This window comes from Hippopotamus amphibius, chromosome 1, assembly GCF_030028045.1.
Source record: "Hippopotamus amphibius kiboko isolate mHipAmp2 chromosome 1, mHipAmp2.hap2, whole genome shotgun sequence".
Lineage (NCBI taxonomy): Eukaryota > Metazoa > Chordata > Mammalia > Artiodactyla > Hippopotamidae > Hippopotamus > Hippopotamus amphibius.
Window position 1 is genome coordinate 101,438,700 of NC_080186.1, and position 20,184 is coordinate 101,458,883.

A 20,184-nucleotide genomic window follows, 5' to 3' on the forward strand; every position below is an offset into this window, starting at 1 on the left:
TCCCTGGTCGGGCAACTACGATCCCACATGCCGTGGAGCAACTATAAGCCCACACGCCTCAACTAGAGAGCCCGCGTGCTGCAAACTACAGAGCCACGCACCCTGGAGCCCACACACGGCAACTAGAGAAGTTTCCAAAAGAGCCCACACGCTGCAACGAAAGATCCCACGTGCCATCACAAAGACCCCGCGTGTGGCAACGAAGACCCAATGCAGCCAAAAATTTAAAATTAATTAAATAATTAAATATTAAAAAAATGTATATATGATCATACAATGGAAGACTATGCCGGCATTAACATGATGTTTGTCAAGAATTTAAAGCTATTTAGTGACATAGGAACACTCACGATGTACTGAAATGAAAAAAAGCAGGAAACAAAACTGTAAAAATGATATAAACCTAATTGGAAAATGTGGTTTTACGCATAGAAAAAAATACTGGGAAGAACTCTATCAGAACATTAACCATGTTTAGTTCTGGGTGGCAATTCTTATTGCCTGCTTTTTCTTTTTCCACCGAGTCTAACGTTCCTATGTGAGGGGGTGTTACTTTGTGGGTGAAATGCCCCACCAAGAATCAGGATTACCAGCTGTGAGTCACATCACTTCAAGGCCACATCTAGGAGATGAGGGGTTCAGACCAATCTCGATGGTTCTCAAGGTTCTTTTGAGCTCTAACATTTCACTCATTCATTCAGAGCATTTACAGAGCATCTGGATAGAGCTACCTACAATGCGCCAACCCTGGGGTCTTCCAGAGTCAGACCTCAGCCAAACGCAAAGCAGAGTTTGAGTGTGGTGCCTCCTGGTGCCATTTTACTTGCCCTCTTTCTGCCAAAGCTTTTAATGGCCCCATAGTCTTCCCTTTCTCCTCATCCCCTTATCAAGCCCTGCTGTCACACAGAACTCGAACTCGATCAGATGGTGGTGTAAAAGAGCAGCAACATCTTAAAAGGCTACCTCTCTCCGAGGGGCTTGACTAAATAGGGATAAAAATTTTACCTAAAGGAACAAGACCCCTGAGCCCAAATTTTAGGAAAAAGCTAGGGGAGTGGGAGAAGATTTCGGAGCTATCACAACGTTAGCTCTTGCGGTTCTCTCCCCCACCCTTGCTTATTTGCCTAGTAAATTCTACTCACTTTCACAAACTAGTTCTTCCTAGTCACACCTTCCACAGCCTTGCACACCTCTCCTAGAGAGCAGGGCACTTCCTCTTTCCTCGGTGCTCCCAGAGGACCTTATGTTGCCCTACTAGTACAGTGACCCCGTTGCACTGTGGCTTTTCATTTGTATTTCAGTGTAATTTCCACATTAGGCTGTGAGCCACCTGAGTGCCTCGTGTTCCCTGTATCCACAGTGTGCACCCTGAGGCCCACCCTAGAGTAAGTGACAGATGTATGACTAATTGATTGGCACTTCAAGGCCCCAAGTCAGGCAGTGACCGCCTCACCCTGTGGATGGGGCTGTTTCTGGGTGTTCCAATGTCAGTCCTTAAAGCAACAGACAAAACACTGACCGTAGTACCTTTGAATTTAAATTTTTATCAGAACAGGATGGCCCTTATGTGATGAGTTACAAACTTCTAATTCCTAACCTTCTAACCCTTAGAAATTCCCCAGTTTTTTTAACCTGAGGGTGGCAACACATCATTGGAAAAATCAATTTAATAGGTTGGGATTGGAATTTTTTTTTTATGAACTACAACAGAATAGAAAAGAACAATAAAATAGAAGATGAAAGCATTTTTAATCCAAGTATTCCCCAAATACAGCACTAGATCATAGTGAGTTATGATGAAAAACAAGAGAAGCCACCTTCCTAAACTAGTCAGAGGAAAGGAGCCCGACCCTCCCCGTGCTGTCCGCCCAGGGCTGAGATTTCACTGCCTCCTCCCCTCCTTCCATCCCCAACAGACACAGCCCTGGAACTGGCAGGATATTCTCCTTAGTGTAGGTTTGGAGTCCAGGGAATTAAGAAGACAAAGTAGGCTTTTTTGACCAGGAAGAAAATTTAAAGGTCCACATCCACCCTCTCTTATCACTCATGGGATTCCTGGAACTAGTTTTGTCCTGGACTCTCAGAAACAGCCTGCACCTGATGGGTATCTCACCGAAGGCCCACCCCTCCCCTGCCCCACCCTCACGGAGGGAGCCCTGCCTCCTCCAGGGTTTGGACATTTGCATGAGCAGTGCCTCTGGGGCACCTTGCTTCCCAGTCCTGTTGGTGATACAGCTGGCATCATCAGGCCCAGGCCCACAGGCTGAGTACTCTATTTAAGGAAGACACTTGAAACAATCCTAAAGAGGGTATCCACCAGCTCCTTGAACATTGTCTCATTTGATTCCAGCAGTAATGCAGCACAGGGGCTAAAACTGCCTTCACCTACACTAGGTGAATGACCTCGGGCAACTTAGCCTCTCTATGCCTTAGTTTTCCCATCTGTAACATGGGGACAGTAGCTGTACCTACATCAAAGATACACTGTAAGGATCAAACCAGCTACCACATGCAAAGGGCTTAGAACAATCCCTGGACACAGTGAGCACTCAATGAATGTTGATTATTATTATTTAATCATCCCACAAGCCTGTATGATAGTTATTATTTTTTCCAGATTTATAGATAAGAAAATGAGGCTCAGAGAAGTTAAGTAACCTGCCCTATGTCATGTGCGCAGTAGAGGCAAAGCCAGCATATAAATCCAGATTTCCTGACTCCAAGTTCTGTGATCTCTTTCCCCTAATGATTTAGGAGCCTGTGAGGCCTCAAACTACCTCCTGTGCTGAACTTCCACCCTGTCAGTCTCTGCGGGGCACTCCTGGATCAAAGGTGGCTGGAGGGATGGTGAGTCCAGGACAGAGTTCCTTCTTAGGATTTTGTTCGGGAGTACAGAATTCATCTTTGGGGGAGATAGACTCTTGGGGGAGTTTGTGAGTGTGTGTGTGTGTGTGAGTATGTGTGTGAGTGACTATGTGAGTGCGTGAGTGTGAGTGTGAGTGTGTGTGTGTGTATGTGAGTGCGTGAGTGTATGTGTGTATGTGAGTGTGAGTGTGTGTGAGAGTATGTGAGTGCGTGAGTGTGTGTGTGTGTGAGTATGTGAGTGCATGAGTGTGTGTGTGTGTATGTGAGTGCGTGAGTGTGTGTGTGTGTGAGTATGTGAGTGCATGAGTGTGAGTGTGTGTGTGTGAGTATGTGAGTGTGTGAGTGTGTGTGTGTGTGTGTGTGTGTGTGTGAATATGACAGGGAATCAGAAATGGGGTCATTGCTTGCACTGGCATTCTTTTTGAGTTCTAGGCTAAGTGAACAGTGATGAGCGTATATGGTAGAATCCTTATGCCTTCAATTAACTTTTCACAAAAATGTCTCTATAACTGAGCAGGGCAATTTGAGATGGAGATGATAATGTGAGTGAGGGTTTCATGGGCTGAGCAGCAGCTGTGCTGTGTGTCCTGGTTTTTTCCAGCCTTAGATTTTCCCATATGTATAGTACAAAGACCTAATAACTGTCCCTGCTTTTTTCCTCACTTGTAACCCACAAAGGGAACCAAGCTTCAACATTCAGGCCCCAGAATAGAGCCTGAGGAAAAAGATAATGGTAGTGGTGATATTTTTTGAAAGTTTAATTTTTTGTCCACCAGACTCTCTGTAATGACCATGCTGCTGTATGTAAATCCTCCAAAAATAGATATGTGTATGATGATTGGGAGACCCAGGATTTTGCAATTCTTTTTAAATTATCAAAGATATTTTGATGTGTTTGGGATGGTCTTCCTGGATTTTATTAAGTCAATTTTTTTGAGAATTAAAATCCACATGGGTTTTATATGGTAATTCTGTTCATCAAAGTATTTGATTATAATGTATGTCAGTTTATGTCTCAATAAAACTGGAAAAAAAAGAAAGAAAAGTATTTGATTATAATGTATGTCAGTTTATGTCTCAATAAAACTGGAAAGAAAAGAAAGAAAAAGAGGCATCTGATTAAGCTGAGCTTTCTGGTTGCGCTGGTTAATAAACTGCTGTAGTTCTCCAACAGTCCTTTTCACAGATTTGTGCCTGGGCTGAGCCAGACCTGGGGACTGATAAGGGATCTCGGTGCCTACTAGAATTCTTGGCACTCACAGGTGCTCCTGAGTGTAAGCGATCTGAAACTGTCCAGGAGGAGTTGCAGGAGGAGTTCCTGGGGCGCTCACACAGGATTAGAGAACGGGCCCCAGCGCCAGGTTTACAGACAGCCATGTAACGCACATAAAATAAGAACTGACTTCAGCACCTTCCCTGAACTCACACCAAGAACTTTCTGAGAAAAAGGAATATTCCCTTGAATGACCGTGCAGCTAAAATCTTCCCACATCTACGCGGTGTGATGTTGACTGAAACCGCGTCACAAGAGAGGAGCATCACTTCGTGATGGCCCCCATCTTACCCACGAGGAGAGGCAAGGTCAAATGACTCCTGCCTCCCCAGGATCCCAGGGAGACTCAAAAGAACAAAGAGTAGGAAATTAGCACACTGAATGAAACCTGCAAATAACCCTGAATTTCATTTCAGTCCGGCTTCTTAACAATAGCTTTAACATTCTCTGAGAAAAAGAGTAGCTGGAACTATTGCCCTTGAGAAGTCAAGAGGCCCATCAGATGACAGACTTTACATCTTTACAGACTACTATGTACCTTCCGTTTTAGGAGTCTGGACCCACCCCTGTTTTTCATACATCCCAGCTTTGCAACAAGAATATCTTCAGATTTTCCCGAGACCGAAGTGGGGCAAGACTTCAGGATAAATTCCTCAGCACCCTCGGGTCCCCACATCCCGATCGCTGGCCAGCTCCCACTCCCTTGGACCGCGTGGTTCTCAGGCCCCTCACTCACCTCCAGCACAATTTCTTTCATTTGGAACTGTTTCTGTGCGACTTTATCTGAAGACACGGGCTCATGGTAGTAGAGGCAGAGCAAGTCGTATTTCTTCAAAACCTGCTTGAAGTTCTTCTCGGTTAGACTAACCACGCGGTCCTTGCCGTCATAGGTGGGGAATTTCAGCCCCTCCTCTGCCTTGCAGCAGGACAGCAGGTAGACCCCCACCACAAACAGGTGGGTTCTCTTCATCTGGGCGAAGTTTGGTTTTTCTTTCCTGGAAACTCCGTGTGTAGAAAAGCGACTGGAGCCTTAGAAGACTTGCTGGGAGCAGTGGGAGCAGAGAGGCTGATCTCTTCTCTCTCCTTGGCCCTTCCTGGGCCTGAGAAGCCCCTCTTCACCTCCTCGAGCTGCTAACTATAATTGTGGGCTCCGGGCGAAGTGAGCAGAGGCTCACACCCATGTGTGTGTAGAACCAGAGCCAGGCTGGGTAGCCCAGCCCCAGATACCTTGCATAGCTCTGCCCAGCCCTTGTCTCATCAGGAACTCCATTTTTAGGATGCAGTTGTTTCAGGCTAAAAATAAATCATGCAATGAATAAAAAAGTTAGATATGGCACTGTTGAGGGATTCGCTGATACAGTTTGTCAGGCTGGTGGAGGAGGAGGTGGGAGGGAGAGAGGGGAATGTGTGCACATGAAATAAGGAGGCTGGGAAGGTCAGAGGAGAGAAATTCACTCACAGGGAGGGGGAGAAAAGGAAAGGAGAGAGACGTGGGACTGAAGCACTTGGATGTGCACAGAGTCCCTCAGACGCTATTGCAGGGGTCCTCAACCCCCGGGATCTAATGTCCGATGATCTGAGGTGGAGCTGATGTAATAATAATAGAAATAAAGTGCACAATAAGTGTAATGCTCTTGAATCATCCCCAAACCATCTCCTCCTCCCCCCGGTCCTTGGAGAAATTGTCTTCCTTGAAAACAGTCCCTGGTGCCAAAAAGGTTGGGGACCACTGTACTATTGAATCAGTCCATTACCCCAGGGACCTATTTCAGCCTGTCCCTTCCGGGCAGCCTGCTCATCTCCTACCTACTCACTGCTAGCTGGGGGACCAGCCAGACAGATCCGAGTTCAGATCTACGCTCTGCCTCTTAATGGCTGAATGGACTTTGGAGGGTCCCTCACCCTCTCTGATTCTCAGTGCACACCCCCCCAGCCATGTAAAATGGGGATAATTACAACTATATTGTAAGGCTTGGAACATAGAGATGCTAAAGCATGGTACCCAAACAGTTACCCAAACACGGCAGCTATTATAGTTACTTCATTCTTTCTGGACATGGTGGAATGAGGTTATTATAATAATCACTTGTCAGTTTCTAATAGTGATGGTTTGCAAACACTTTTCTGTCTGTCTTCTTGAATCCAGCAGGCAACTGGGGCAGACGTAATTAGGGCTGATTGCACAGGGGCACAGGGGAGCTAACTGAGCTTCAGGGAGCTCAGCACCTTGTCAGAGATCATGTTACTAACTGCCTGAGTGAGTGTTCAGCTCTGCCTTGGAGCCTGGTGCTCCTGGGTGCTTTCATTCTGATGGTGCAGTTCCCCCACAGACATCTCTTTTCTACCCTGGCCCCATCTTTTCTGGTCAAGCAACAGTCCAGCTGTGTCTTTCCACTCTGTAGAGTGGTCTGTGGCTCTCATGATTTGGGCCAGGTGTTTGTCTTCCTTTGGTTGGAAAATCAGCTTTGGAAATAGCAAGGACTCTGTCCTGTATAAACTTTGCAGGGGACAGAAGGAAAAGAGAAGTTCAGTGGCCTACATGAGTGAAAGCAAGCCCCTCAACTGCAGCCAGAGGGCCTGATGCTGAGAGTCAGGCTGATAGGAGTTGTCTTCAGGACAGGTTCATGTCCAGGAAGCCAGGGCCTTGGGGAACCCACCACTGAAACCCATGACAGCATTCAGTTTTTTCTGATGGTGAATTCTCTAGGCTTTTAAAGATAGAGCCAAGAATAGCCATTCTAAGATGTGGTTAGCTTTTCAGGGCATTTGCAAGCATGCAAGATCTCTGCTTTCTTTAGAAAATTTAGGGGGAAAAGATTTTTGAGTAAAACAACGTATGTCTTGTCTTTTCGAGGTCAGCTTCCCAAAACTGTTCCCAGTTGTCTCAATGTCACTGGCTTATCTTTATTTAGAATTTGCTCCACTTTTCTTAATATATGGTTTTTTTTAATATAAACTGCGAGATGTTTAAAGTCAGAGTCTTTGCATTTCCCACTGACTTGCAACTGATGAAAAGTACCAGAGGAAAGGGATAATTTTTAAAAATTTAGTTCAGCCCTCAAGTCTGGCTTATGACCAACTGTGTATTAACAGAGAAAAAAGCCCCAGTGTGGAAAGTTCCTGTCCCTAAATCCTGGTTCTATTTGGGGCCTCAAAGCCCAGCTCTGAGAACAGCACGGCCACTGACACATGTTGTGGTGATTGGGTTTCCCACTGTCCACCCACACCTAGAAGTGGGGGCCGAAATGTGTGTCCCACTCTTGTCAAGATTAGGTTTGCCTGGTCGACATTTTATGTCCCAGACATTTTTTCTGCCTGTCTTTTATTGTTTTCATTTTTCCTTTGCCTTCTTGCTCATCAACTTTAATGTATTTATTTTGTAAACAAGGGATGCTTCGGACATGTCTGAGTCAACTTGGCATCTAGCAAATCAGCTTTTCATCTCAGTTTTAGTGGCTACTCAAGTCAGGGTGTCAACTACACATGCCTTGCCTATGTGACTATGCTGAAGTGTGTGCGGGTTTTTATGTGCCATCAGCAGGTATTTTTTTGTCCTTGCTTTTAAACGAGAAGGGATTAAAACAAAGTAAGCTAATCAATACAAATGTCTGTTTATTATTGCTATGATATATGACATAGATCCCTTGTTTTTGCTAGCAATTTCCAGTCCCTCCCTCTGAGTGGCCACTCCCTAGAGTCCCTTACTCTAACCTCCCCCCTTTCATTTGTTTACCCTTGACAGGTGGCAGGATGGTTTTGCATATATTATTTAATTGGATCTTCACAATAAGTCATTTTACAGATGAATCAGGATTTGAAGCCATGATCTTTCATTATTTGTTAAATAAATTTTTAGGGGGCATCTTCTATATACCAGACACTCTACTGGCTACTGGGGTTGGATACATTGTTCATCTGCACTCACTGAGTTTACATCCGAGAGGCGAGACAAACAATAAATAATCAAGGTACGTATGGGGTGTGTGTGTGTCCCCCCGTGTAGAATCGGACTTCAAATAGAGGCACGTGCTCTAAAGAGCTGTTGAGAAGGATGAGGGAGAGACTGCGACAGTGGGTAGGAGGTGGCCCTTTTGGACCGGGAGTGAAGGGAAGCATCCTCAAGGAGGGAACCTAGGAGCAGCAGGGAGGGGAGGGGTGAGGCAGACAGACAGCAAGCGTCTTCCAGGGCGAAGAGGCGGGCGCCTCCGCACTGAGACCTACGGGATGCCACCACTAGGGGGCGCTGCACCCACCGCCTCCCTCCTCCTGTGAAAGCATCTGTTTTCTCTCTCGGACTTTTTTGTCTGTTAATGAGACATATGGGCTCACAGCTACATGGGAGGGGCCACGGGGCAGGGAAACTCTCTGAACGACCGGGAGGCAGCCCAGAGAGAACTGTGCCCCCGAAGTCAGGAGACCTGGATCCTGGGCTGCGCGGACGCAGCCCAACCTGGCTGTGCGACCTGGGTGAGGCTCCTCACCTGTCGGCCCTCACATTTCTAATCTGTAGGGAAAAGGGTCAGACTCACTGGAGTCCCATGGCCCCTTTCTGGCTCTAACATTATAGAATTTGTTCTGCCCATAGAATATTTCCTTTTCCCAGGACAGGCCTTGGCACAGGCCACAGGTTTGAGGAAGTGTGTTGACTGTTACCTGTGGAGGGGGGTTTGATGGGCACGACTCTTACAAGTCCAAGCTTGCCTCTCCTCCAAGGCAGAGACTAGGACTTCACTGCCTCCGGAGGCCCCTTCTTTGGCTAAAATACTCCACCCAGTGGACAAAGCTTGGTATGGCATCTTTCTTTGTTTGAGCTCATTCCTCCCTCCCGTTTGGCTGGCCTGGAAGACAAAGTCCCAGAAGGGCCTGTGTCCACAGCCCTGCACACCACGGCCTCAGACTTCCTCTGGTCAGATCAGAACAGGCCTGTCAGCAACCCCAAGGCCCTCTTTCTCCTCCTGACTCTGAATGTCAGGCAGCCCCAGGAGCCTTCCCTGCTCCCCAGCACCAGAACTCCTAAATAGAACCAAGCAGGAAAAGATCAATGCTAGGTTGAAAAAGAGCTAGGTTGTGTAACAGTCCAGGTTTTAACAAATGTCACTTCCTCAGGGAGGCCTCAGCATACACTGGGCGCTGACATTCACTCGCCTTACGTACCATACTTCTCCTTGGAAACATCCCTCCCACCGGGGATACTTTTTTTTTTTTTTTGGAGGTACACCAAGTTCAATCATCTGTTTTTATACACATATACCCGTATTCCCTCCCTTCCTTGACTCCCCCCCCTCGAGTCCCACCCACCCTTCCCGCCCCAGTCCTCTAAGGCATCTTCCATCCTCAAAAGTTGGACTCCCTTTGTTATACAACAACTTCCCACTGACAAGAAAGAGAAAGACAAATATTGTATGCAAACTCACATATACGGAATCTAAAAATGGTACTGATGAACTCAGTGACAAGAACAAGGACGCAGATGCAGAGAATGGACTGGAGAACTCGAGGTTTGGGGGGGCGGGGGGTGAAGGGGAAGCTGAGACGAAGTGAGAGAGTAGCACAGACATATATATACTACCAACGGGGATACTTTTTTCCCCAGCTAGACCAAGACTTATAGGAGCCAGGACAGCGTCTGTTCAAAGTATTCCTTGAAACCACCCTCGCCAATAGCACAGTAGTTCTTATTAGATATTTGTTAAATAAATGTGAAGCACTTACTTTGTACCGAGCCTATTTTAAGTACTTTACAAAATTTAACTTAGTTATTCTTAAAAACCCTATGAGGTTGATAGTTTTAGTATTCCTAAATGGGTAAGCTGAGGCACACAAAGGTTAACTCACTTGCACAGGGTCACGTGGCTAGTAATGGCAGAGCTGGGATTTGAACCCAGAAGGTAGGCTTTGTACTCTGTTTCTGTTTTCTCTACTGCTTGCAACCACAGAGGCCTCTCACGAGGTTGGGGGGTGGGAGGGCTCATGAAGTCACTTGGATAAGCCAGGAATCCCTTCAAAACAATAGGTGGCTGCCCACAATGTGAGACAGCTCATTTGGGCATAGGTTCTGGGTTTTGGCCCTGCACCGTATCACCTCCTGTGCTTTCTGCGTATAGGAGGAAAGGCGTTTGTTTTGTTTTTGTTTGTTTGTTTTTACATCTTTATTGGATTATAATTGCTTACCAATGTTGTGTTAGTTTCTGCTCTACAACAAAGTGAATCAGCTGTATGTATACATATATCTCCTCCATCTTGAGCCTCCCTCCCACCCTCCCTATCCCACCCCTCTAGGTCATCAGAAAGCAACTAGCTAATCTCCCTGTTCTACACAGCAGCTTCCCACTAGCTATCTATTTTACACATTGTAGTGTATATCTGTCAATGCTACCGTCTCAATTTGTCCCAGCCCAGCACCCCGCCCCCGCGTCTACACGTCTGTTCTTTATGTCTTCATCTCTATTCCTGCCCTGCCACTAGGTTCATCAGTACCATTTTTCTAGATTCCATATATATGCATTAATATGCGGTATTTGTTTTTCTCTTTGTGACTTACTTCACTCTGTATGACAGTCTCTAGGTCCATCCACCTCACTACAAATAATTCAATTTCGTTCTTTTTTATGGCTGAGTAATAATTCCATTGCATATATGTACCACATCTTCTTTATCCATTCATCTGTCGATGGACATTTAGGTTGCTTCTGTGTCCTGCCTATTGTAAATAGTGCTGCAATGAACATTGGAGTGCATGTGTCCTTTTGAATTATGGTGTTCTCAGGGTATATGCCCAGTAGTGGGATTGCTGGGCCATATGGTAGGGAACTAATGCTTTTAGTGCTTGCTATGAGCTGGTCACTGGCTCATTACACATCATCTCATTTAAAATTCTATCAAGCTGAGTATTATTCCTTCCATTTCACAGATGAGGAAACTGAGATTCAAGATCAAGTACTCTACCATTTAACACAGCTGGTAAGTAGCAGAGACTGGATTTGGACCCCATTCTGTCTGGCTTGTCATGACCCCAGGCTATTCTGCATAAGGAGGGGAAATCTTCTCTGTCTCCTCAGGGAAAAACAAAGATAGAAAAAAGTAGATTACAGAACATTTAGAGGACAAGAAAATAAAAAGAAACCAGCTTTTTTTTTTTTTTTACAAGAGAGAAAAGAGGAACAATTGGGAAAAAAAGAGAAGAAAGAAAGAAAGAAAATGAGAAACTTAGTTCAGAAGAAAATGTACATGAGAGCAGATAAAGGGAAAGCTTAAGGTTTATTTGTCCTGGAACTAAAGGGACATATAGACTTCTCAGAGAAAGCAGTAGAAGAACAGAAAAACAAAAACAAAAATCACCTGGATATAGAGGTTATGTTAAAGTGTCCAAATGGAGAGTGTGATAGGCAGGATAATGCAACCCCCTCCAATCCCCAAGACGTCCAGCTTCTGACCATTTCCATGTGGGCTTCAGAATCAGGTCATCAAGTTAAAGAAAAACTCTGTTGAGATTTTATCATGCTTAATATATAAACCATTTTGGAGAGAATTGACATCCTTACAATACTGAGCTTTCTGAAACATGAACAAGGTATATCTCTCCATAGATTTAGATCTTCTTTGATTTCTTTTGGCAATTTTTTGCAGTTTTCAGTATACAGGTCATAATATCTCTTGTCAGATTTATTTTGTACTATTTCATATTTTTGATGGTATTAAAATAAGTTTAAAAAATTTTGATTTCCATTTGTTAATAGTATATAGAGATACAACTGATTGTTATATATTGATCTTGTATCCTGTAAACTTGCTAAACACACTTATTAGTTCTAGAAGATTTGTGGCAATTCTACTGGGTTTTCTACATAGAGAGTCATGTCATCTGCAAACAAAGATCAAAGGTTTTCCTTCTTCATTTGAGACTGGGACACCTTTTGTTTCTTTTGCTTGCCTTACTGCACTGACTAGAACCTCCTGCCGATGTTGATGGTCGTGGGGAGGGTGGACATCCTTGTCTTGTCTCTGATCTTAGGAGAGAAGGAGTCAGGCTTTCACTACGAAGTATGATAGTAGCTGTAGGTTTTTTATGGATGCTTTTCATTATTTATTTATTTATTTATGTTTGGCTGCGTTGGGTCTTCTTTGCTGTGCATGGACTTTCTCCAGTTGTGGCAAGCGGGAGCTACTCTTCGTTGCAGTGCATGGGTTTCTCATTGCAGTGGCTTCTCTTGTTGTGGAGCATGGGCTCTAGGCACGTGGGCTTCAGTAGTTGCAGCATGTGCACTTCAGTAGTTGTGGCTCACGGGCTCTAGAGTGCAGGCTCAGTAGTTGTGGCACACAGACTTAGTTGCTTCCTGCATGTCGGATCTTCCCAAACAAGGGATCGAACCCATGTCCCCTGCATGGGCAGGCGGATTCTTAACCACAGCGCCACCAGGGAAGTCCCTGAATGCTCTTATAAGGCTGAGGAAAGTTCAATTCTTTTCCTAGTTGGCTGAGAATTTTGATCAGAAATGGATATTTAATTTACTTTTGAGAATGGGTGTTAAAAATACTTTTTCTACATCTACTAAGATGACCATATGGTTTCTCTTTTTACTTTGTTGATTTGGGGAATCACCAAATTGATTGATTGTGCCACAACTACTGAGCCTGCACTCTAGAGCCCGCGAGCCACAACTATTGATTGATTTGTGAATTCTGGATTTCTAAAATAAATCCCATTTGGAGATGATATATTATCCTTTTCATAAATTTTGCATTAAACTTACTAAAATTTTGTTTAAATTTTTTGCAACTTTGTTCGTGGAGGATATTGGTCTGTAGTGCCTTGTGAAGCTCCAGACTGCCATCTGCTTTTTTCCTTCCACCCAAAGGACTTGCTTTGACATTTCTTGTGGTGCAGGTCTGTTGATGATGATTCTTGTAGCTTTTGTTTGTCTTAAGATGTTTTCATTTTGCGTTTGTTTTTGACAGATATTTTCACTGGATAAAAGTTGCAGGCTAACAGTTTTTTTCTTTCAGTACCTTAAAGTCGTTGTTCTGCTATCATCTTGCTTGTGTTGTTCCTTACAAGTAATTGCTGTCATCCTTATCTTCGTTCCATTGTATACAGATTTTCTCCTGTGGTTGTTTTTAAGGTTTTCTTTTTTGTTCGCAGATTTTTAGCAATTTGATTCTCATATGCCTTGATTTAGTGGTTTGGTTTTCTTCATGTTTCTTGTGCTTGGGGTTTGTTGTGCTCCTTAGAACTACGGGTTTAGAGTTTTCATTAAATTTGTTAAATGCTTGACCATTAATTTTTCAAATACTTTTTTCTGCCTTCTCTCCCTCTTAAGAACTCCAGCTACACTGATGCTCTTTTCATTTTCTAAAATTCTCTTTTCCTCTCTGTGTTTCGTTTTGGATGGTTACTATTGCTAAGTTTTCAGGTTCACCAGTCTTTTCTTCTTCAACATACAATCTTTTTTTATAATTTATTTATTTACTTATTTTATTGGCTGTGTTGGGTCTTTTTTGCTGTGTGCGGGCTTTCTTTTTTTAGTTGCAGTGAGTGGGGGCTACTCTTTGTTTTGGTGCACGGGCTCCTCATTGCCGTGGCTTCTCTTGTTGCGGAGCACAGGCTCTAGGCACATGGGCTTCAGTAGTTGCAGCACATGGGCTCAATAGTTGTGGCTCACGGGCTTAGTTGCTCCGCGGCATGTGGGATCTTTCCGGAGCAGGGATCGAACCCATGTCCCCTGCCTTAGTAGGCGGATTCTTAACCACTGCACCACCTGGGAAGCCCCGACATACAATCTTTTGTTAATCCCAGCTGGTGTATTCTTCATCTCAAACATTATAGTTTTCATCTCTAAAAGTCTGATTAGGTCTTTTTATATCTTTCTTGAATTAAATTTTTGAAGATATGGAATATAATTATAATAACTATCTTAAGGTCCTTGTCTGCTAATTCTAACATCTGTGTGGGTTCTGGGTCAGTGTCCATTATTATTATTCCCATCATTATGGGTTATATTTTCTGGCTTCTTTGAATGCCTGATAATATTTGATTGGATGCCAGACTTTGTGAATTATTTTTAAAATTTTTATAAATCTTCATTTATAAATAAAGTGCTTTATTTTAAATTTTTTTATAAATCTTCTTAAATTGTTCTGTGATGAAGTTACTTTTGAGGAAACAGTTTAATCCATTCTGGTCTTAATTTTAAGATTTTTTTTTTTTTTGGCAGGACCAGAGCAGCAATTAGACTAATTATTCTCCACTGCTGAGACAAGATTCTTCTGAGCAGTCTACCCAATGTCCCATAAATTATGAGGTTTTTGAGTCCAGCTGGTGGAAACAGACCCTCTTAGTGGCTTTATAGGAGCAGAGAATATTCCTCCATCTAGTTTAATCCTTTTGGACTGTTCTTTTGTCCAGTCTCATGTAGTTTCCTCACACACATGTACTCATCAGTACTCTGCTCAGTACTTCAGGAGGACCTCTGTCATCTTCATGGTTGTCTGTCTGTGCAGCTCTCTACTGAGGTTCTATGGCCTGTGAACTTTAGCCCTTTGGTCTTCTTAGACCCTCAGCTCCTTTTCCTCAACACAGGGACTCTGTCTTGGTTACCACTTTCTGTTCCACTACCTAGAGGCTCTCTCCAGGCAGTATGCTGGGACAATTGTAGGACTTAAATCATTTGTTTCCTCTCTCTCAGGGATTACACTTTTTCGTTGCCTAATGCGCAGTGTCTAAAAAACTGTTATTTTAAATGTTTTTCTAGGTTTTTTTTTTTTTTGGTTGTTTCAGATGGGAGAGTAGATTGGTCCCTGTTGCTTCATTTTGGCTAGAAGCAGAAGCCTTTGAAAATTGAAATTTAGCTGTGGATTATACCAGCAAAACTAGACAGAACTGCTTTTATGATAATGATGTAGGTCATTCTTGTAGATTGCACTTATCTCAACAAATTTAGTTTCTAGAATTTCTTTAGTTTATTTCTAAATAATTATAAAAGCTAAAGGTATAGCAGTGAGATTATGTTAGGATGCAAGTAACGAAAACCCCATGCAAGCCAGCGGGAAAGGTATTGCAGGAGGCAGGGGAGGCTGTAGGGTTGGTATGATTCATCCGCTTGACGATGTCATCAGGATCTTTTCCATTTTCACCTCTCTGCTCTGCCTTCTCTTGTCTTAAACCCTCATCATGTTATTGGGTGTGCCTGGTTGTTGATAGATGACCGCAAACAACTCTTGGGCTTTATGCTTTCTCTCCCACTTCCAGGAAGACAGTGTATTTTTTTCCCAGAAACCACCAGCAACCATATTCTCTAGGCTCTAGAGCTAAATGTAGGTCATGTGCCCACCTCTGAAAACTAGAGTCCAGGGGGTTCACTTACAATGAATCCCTGGGACTCTGGTGGGGTCAGCTTCCCCCAAAGCCCTGGGCTGCCAGGAAGGGGTGGGATGCCCCAGACCACTCTGGTCATTGTCACAAGTCAGGGGAATGTGGGGAAGCAATCACAGTGTCAACCTGGGTGGGCAACTGGCCATCTACAAGTACTTGGGGACAAATAATACAGCATAGGTGTGAGCAGTCTCTTTATTCCTAATAAATAAAAACCCCAGTGCACTATTATGCTAACAGTAGATTTTGGGTTCCAGCTTTAGTAATCTTGGATATGTCTGGATATGTAAATTAAGATTTGGGTCCAATAAATTATTGGGAAGTTATAAAGATCACCTCCAGATGTGCTCATTAATACTTATATGCCTCCTCTTAAAATGTGTTCCCTTGTATTTCTTGTCTTTGTACAGTAGTGTGTTATAGGCACGAATTAGAAGACATGATGACAGAGGATAAAGATTACTGAAAACTCTGCAACAGCCAAAACCACGGTGACAGCTGAGTGATACTCTGAGTGTCTGAGTCAGGAGCTGGCCTATCCGACCCCACTAAGGGGCATGCACAGTGAGATTTAATTGGAGGCTCTCCAAAAGTTTGATTTTAAGTGACAAGATTTTAAGTTAGTATTTTAGGTACTTATAAAAAAAACAAAAGTGAAAAGGAAGTCTTAATGTCATCATGTCATGAACACTTGGAACAGTGTCCCGAGAAGTGCTAGCATAGGTCATCTCTAGGGCTCGCCCCATACCTAGTGCTGTGTGAGCACTTTACATGTGACTGCGAATATATATCCTCAGATACCCTGTGAGGTTGTCCCTGTGGTTATCCGCAGTTTACAGATAAAGACACTGAGGCACAAAATGATGAAAGTCCCTTGCCCAATGTCACCCAACAATAAGCGGTGAAGCTGGGATCGGAGCAGCTGGGATTCTTGCTGCAGAGATATATAATTAGCCACTACAACCGTAAGCCTCTGCGAAGTGCTTGGGGCAAATTTTTATATAAATAATGGCTGTTGGCTTCACAGCTGTAAGTAAACCAACATAAGACGTCCTCGTATTTCATACCAAGCTCTAGTCTCAGGAAATATTATTGCAAGTGCGAGCGGTGCTTCTGAGGCTTAGGTCCAGACGGCCAGATCAGTGATTCTCAGCTGAAGACGCTTTGAAAGCCCAGGAGACATTTGGCAATGCTAGGAAACATTTTCAGTTGTCCCTGCTCCAGGGGAGGGTAGTGATGAGGTGAAAACTGACACAGAGCTCGAGATGCGCTGGTTGAGAGTCCTCTCTGCGGACCTTCCCTAGCGTTTTGGTCTTTGTGACTTGAATAGCAGTGATCTTAACCCTGTGCAAAGGACCTGAAGAAGATGTGACACACTCATTCCTTGTTTGTGCAAGAGCACTGGCTCTGCCTGCATCTCTAGCCCCGGCTGTAGAGCTTGTTGTTCTTTCCAGCTCTGTCTCTTTGCTGCACGGGCCACAGGATAGGTTTTGATTGGGAAGGACACTCTATCCTTAGCTGTTCCAAGAGGAGTCATCACAGCCTATGTGGTTCTTTTCCTTTTCCCAGGGTTGTACTTTAATATGGTCCTCTGATTACTCTTTCTGCCTGTCCTGTTTGCTGAGTCCTGTGGTTGTGGCTACTCACTGCCTGAAACACCCTCACCCTCCATCCTCAGCACGTGACCAGCCTGATGGAGCTGTGGCAGAGTGCTCAGCCCTAAGGAGACATGGACACACGACCAAAATGGGGCAGGAGCAGATCCTTCTGAAGTTATGCTGTGACACCCTGAGACATGGGGGCTTTACAGCAGGGATGATCCCCTCTAGACCATCATGTCAGCAGTGTTCCAGGAATAGTCACTGTATCTGGCAGTGGGTGGTCTGGGTTTGTGACATCCAGAAACATTCCTTTGCCACTCCTTCCAAGGGCAAAGGGACGGCTAATCCTCCCTCTGACTCATAACTAAAACCAGCTTCCAAACTGGTGAGGTTGTACAGCTTGAAGGAGGAGCCTCCTGGCCACAAATAATCGCCTCCACCTGTTTGCTGCTCCAACAAATGCCTACACATTCAGTTAAAATTACCACTCACCCCAATTTGATAGATGAGAATCTTTAAACTCAGAGAAGTTAAGTGAGTTTCCCGAGGTGACACAACTCATGAGCTAAATGCTGCATATCTATATATTTCAGACTCCCTACTTGTCGCCAGGTTATTCCAAGGGGCAGTCTGGCTGGAGTGGAGGTTGTGTGCAGCCTTCATGAGCAATAATGCTGTGAACATACATGAGGCCCAGACCGAGCAAAGCTGTGAATGTCAGGTGCGATGGACTTCTGCTCTCTTTCTTGCCTCTTCCTCTATCCCCCTTCTTCTCCTAACAGCCTTCCATTGGACCCAGCCATGTGGCTCTGCCAGATTCTGCCCAGCACAGAGCATCAGACTCCACTCTTCTATCCAGAGCAATCGGTCCCAGGGAGCACTGGTAAACTTCACTTGCCTGGCTGGGCAGGAAGACATGCCTGAAGCCTGGTGTGTCGAGTCCTGTCAGAATAACCGGTGATACATACAGAGGCTTGCCTTGCTGATGGCAAGTCAACTGGAAGCATCTTGGTCCAGGACGGATGCACACTGTATCCAGCACGCTGGAGTCTGACACGTCATGCATGCTGCAAGTATCTGTTTTCTTATAAAATCAAACCACAGAACCCTCCAAGGAGTGAGCAGAGAAGAAAGCTGGGGGAGGGGCAATGAACAAGAATTCTCAGAAACCGTTCCCCTGAGTATCACCTCCCCCTTGGGATCTTCACAGCAGGGGACATCAATTTCCATTTAAAGTCAGGCTTGAGGGTGGACGAAATTGTTTCCCTTGGTTCTTCACAGCACGGCTGAGACAATCTGACATTTTCAAAAAGAATTTAACTAAATACTAAGGGAGAACAAAAAGGAAATAATAGCAGACAATACAAATAGTAAGTTTCCAGAGCACGAGTTTCTAATCCTAAGATAACCAAATGCTGGTCTTAAGGATGGGGTAATAATTTGGATTATTGTTCAGCAAATATTCATTCACTACCCCCTCTTACTGGATGGAATATACATTCTGTCCCATTGATATTGACCTTGGACATGAGGCTTTCTTTGACCACTGGAATGTTAACGGATGCAACATGAACAGGGGCCTTAAATGTACTTGCATGGCTGACTTTTGCATCCAGTGATCAGCCACGAGAAGAACATGCCTTGGGTAGCACTTCTTCTTCAGCCTGGACCCTAGGATGACACGTGGAACAGACACCAACCCCACCCGAAGCCAGGAGTCCTGCCTAGCTGACTCATAGCAGAGCCTCCCAGGCAGCCCATTCTAGATCAGCTGAGCTGCTGACAAACTGCACACCATGAGCACAAACATAAAGGCAGGTGTGGTGACTCAGTGCTGGGCTGACTTGTTTTTCAGCAGCATCATGACATTAGCTGACTGATACAGGCGATGCAATGTCACAGGCCCTGTCGAAATCCCTCCCTTGGAGCAAATCCTGCCCATCTTACTGTCTACTACCCAAGAGCTGTATCAGGACATCTTGATCTTGTTCCTATTAGACAGACAGCTGAGTGAAACACAGGATCTGCCTTCCGCATAAAATGTGTGAACTAGACAATGATGCAGTGAACACCTACAATTGCAGAAGCCTTTTTTGCCCACGCTGCTCCAGCAAGAATGCTCATTCTTCACTCCCTCAGGGAGTTAATGCCACTTGTCCTTCAGCTCTCAACTCAGTTACCACTTTCTCAGTGGCCTTCACCCACGAGTCAAGTCCCCCACTAGGCTCTCCCATAGCTCTTTGCTTCTTCAGAACACTTAAAGGTGCAATTTCACATTTGATTTTTTAGTGTCTATTTATCCCCCAGACTGTAAGCTTCATGAAGCCAAGGGTAGGGCTCTGGTTGTCTTTTTTCACTAGTGCATACTCCTTGCCCAGGATGTACCTGGCCTTAGTAAATATCAATTGAATAGAGCAGGCTCTTTTCTCTCCCAAACCTCAGAAGTGCCCCTTTCCTGGGTAATTATTTGATTTCCTGGATTTTCTTTCCTTTCTCTAGCACTTTTTATCCCTCAACTCATGAACTCATATGGTTCTGACCATAATTACAAGGTCCCTTCCAGCCCCTGAAGATCACATGTGCAAGAACAGAAAAGAAATCTTCTCTCACAAAAAGATCTCATCATCTGTATGGATGTGAGGGCACCTGCCTGTCAGTTAATAAAGAGGGAAACTGAGGCACATTGTCCCAGCAAGCTTACTTGGCCAACGCTGGCAAGTGTTAGAGCTGTTGACAGGAAATTGGTTCTGCCCTTTTGTTGTCACCGTGGGCATATAGTGTTTTCCTTGTCTAATGATGACTTTGGCACTAAATACCTTTGGTCTGAAACGCCCGATCCTCATTAAGCGGCCCTGGCTTTAGAGGGTCTGCGGGGTGAATAGGGATGGATTGGGAGCCGTCCACTGGCCAGGTGTTTGGTAGCAGCTGCCGCTTCCCTTCCTTTGTTTTTTTCCACCATCGCTGGTTTTAACCCTCATCGAGAAGGCCACTTTGCCTGGGACAGGGAGGTAATTTCGTCTCGCGTCTGTTTGGCAGCTCCCTGATTACCAGCTGAGCCTGATTATACAGTCTGTGTG

General features: G+C 44.6%; 1 protein-coding gene across 1 annotated transcript in view; it reads right to left on the reverse strand.

The window, feature by feature from the left end:
- Positions 1-5,260, reverse strand: part of CASQ2 (calsequestrin 2) — a 65,890-nt gene extending 60,630 nt beyond the window's left edge. The window contains exon 1 of the mRNA XM_057719777.1: positions 4,875-5,260. Coding sequence (XP_057575760.1) covers positions 4,875-5,108 — 234 coding nt within the window. The 5' untranslated portion in view covers positions 5,109-5,260. The remainder of the gene's footprint in view (positions 1-4,874) is intronic.
- Positions 5,261-20,184: the final 14,924 nt, after the last annotated feature.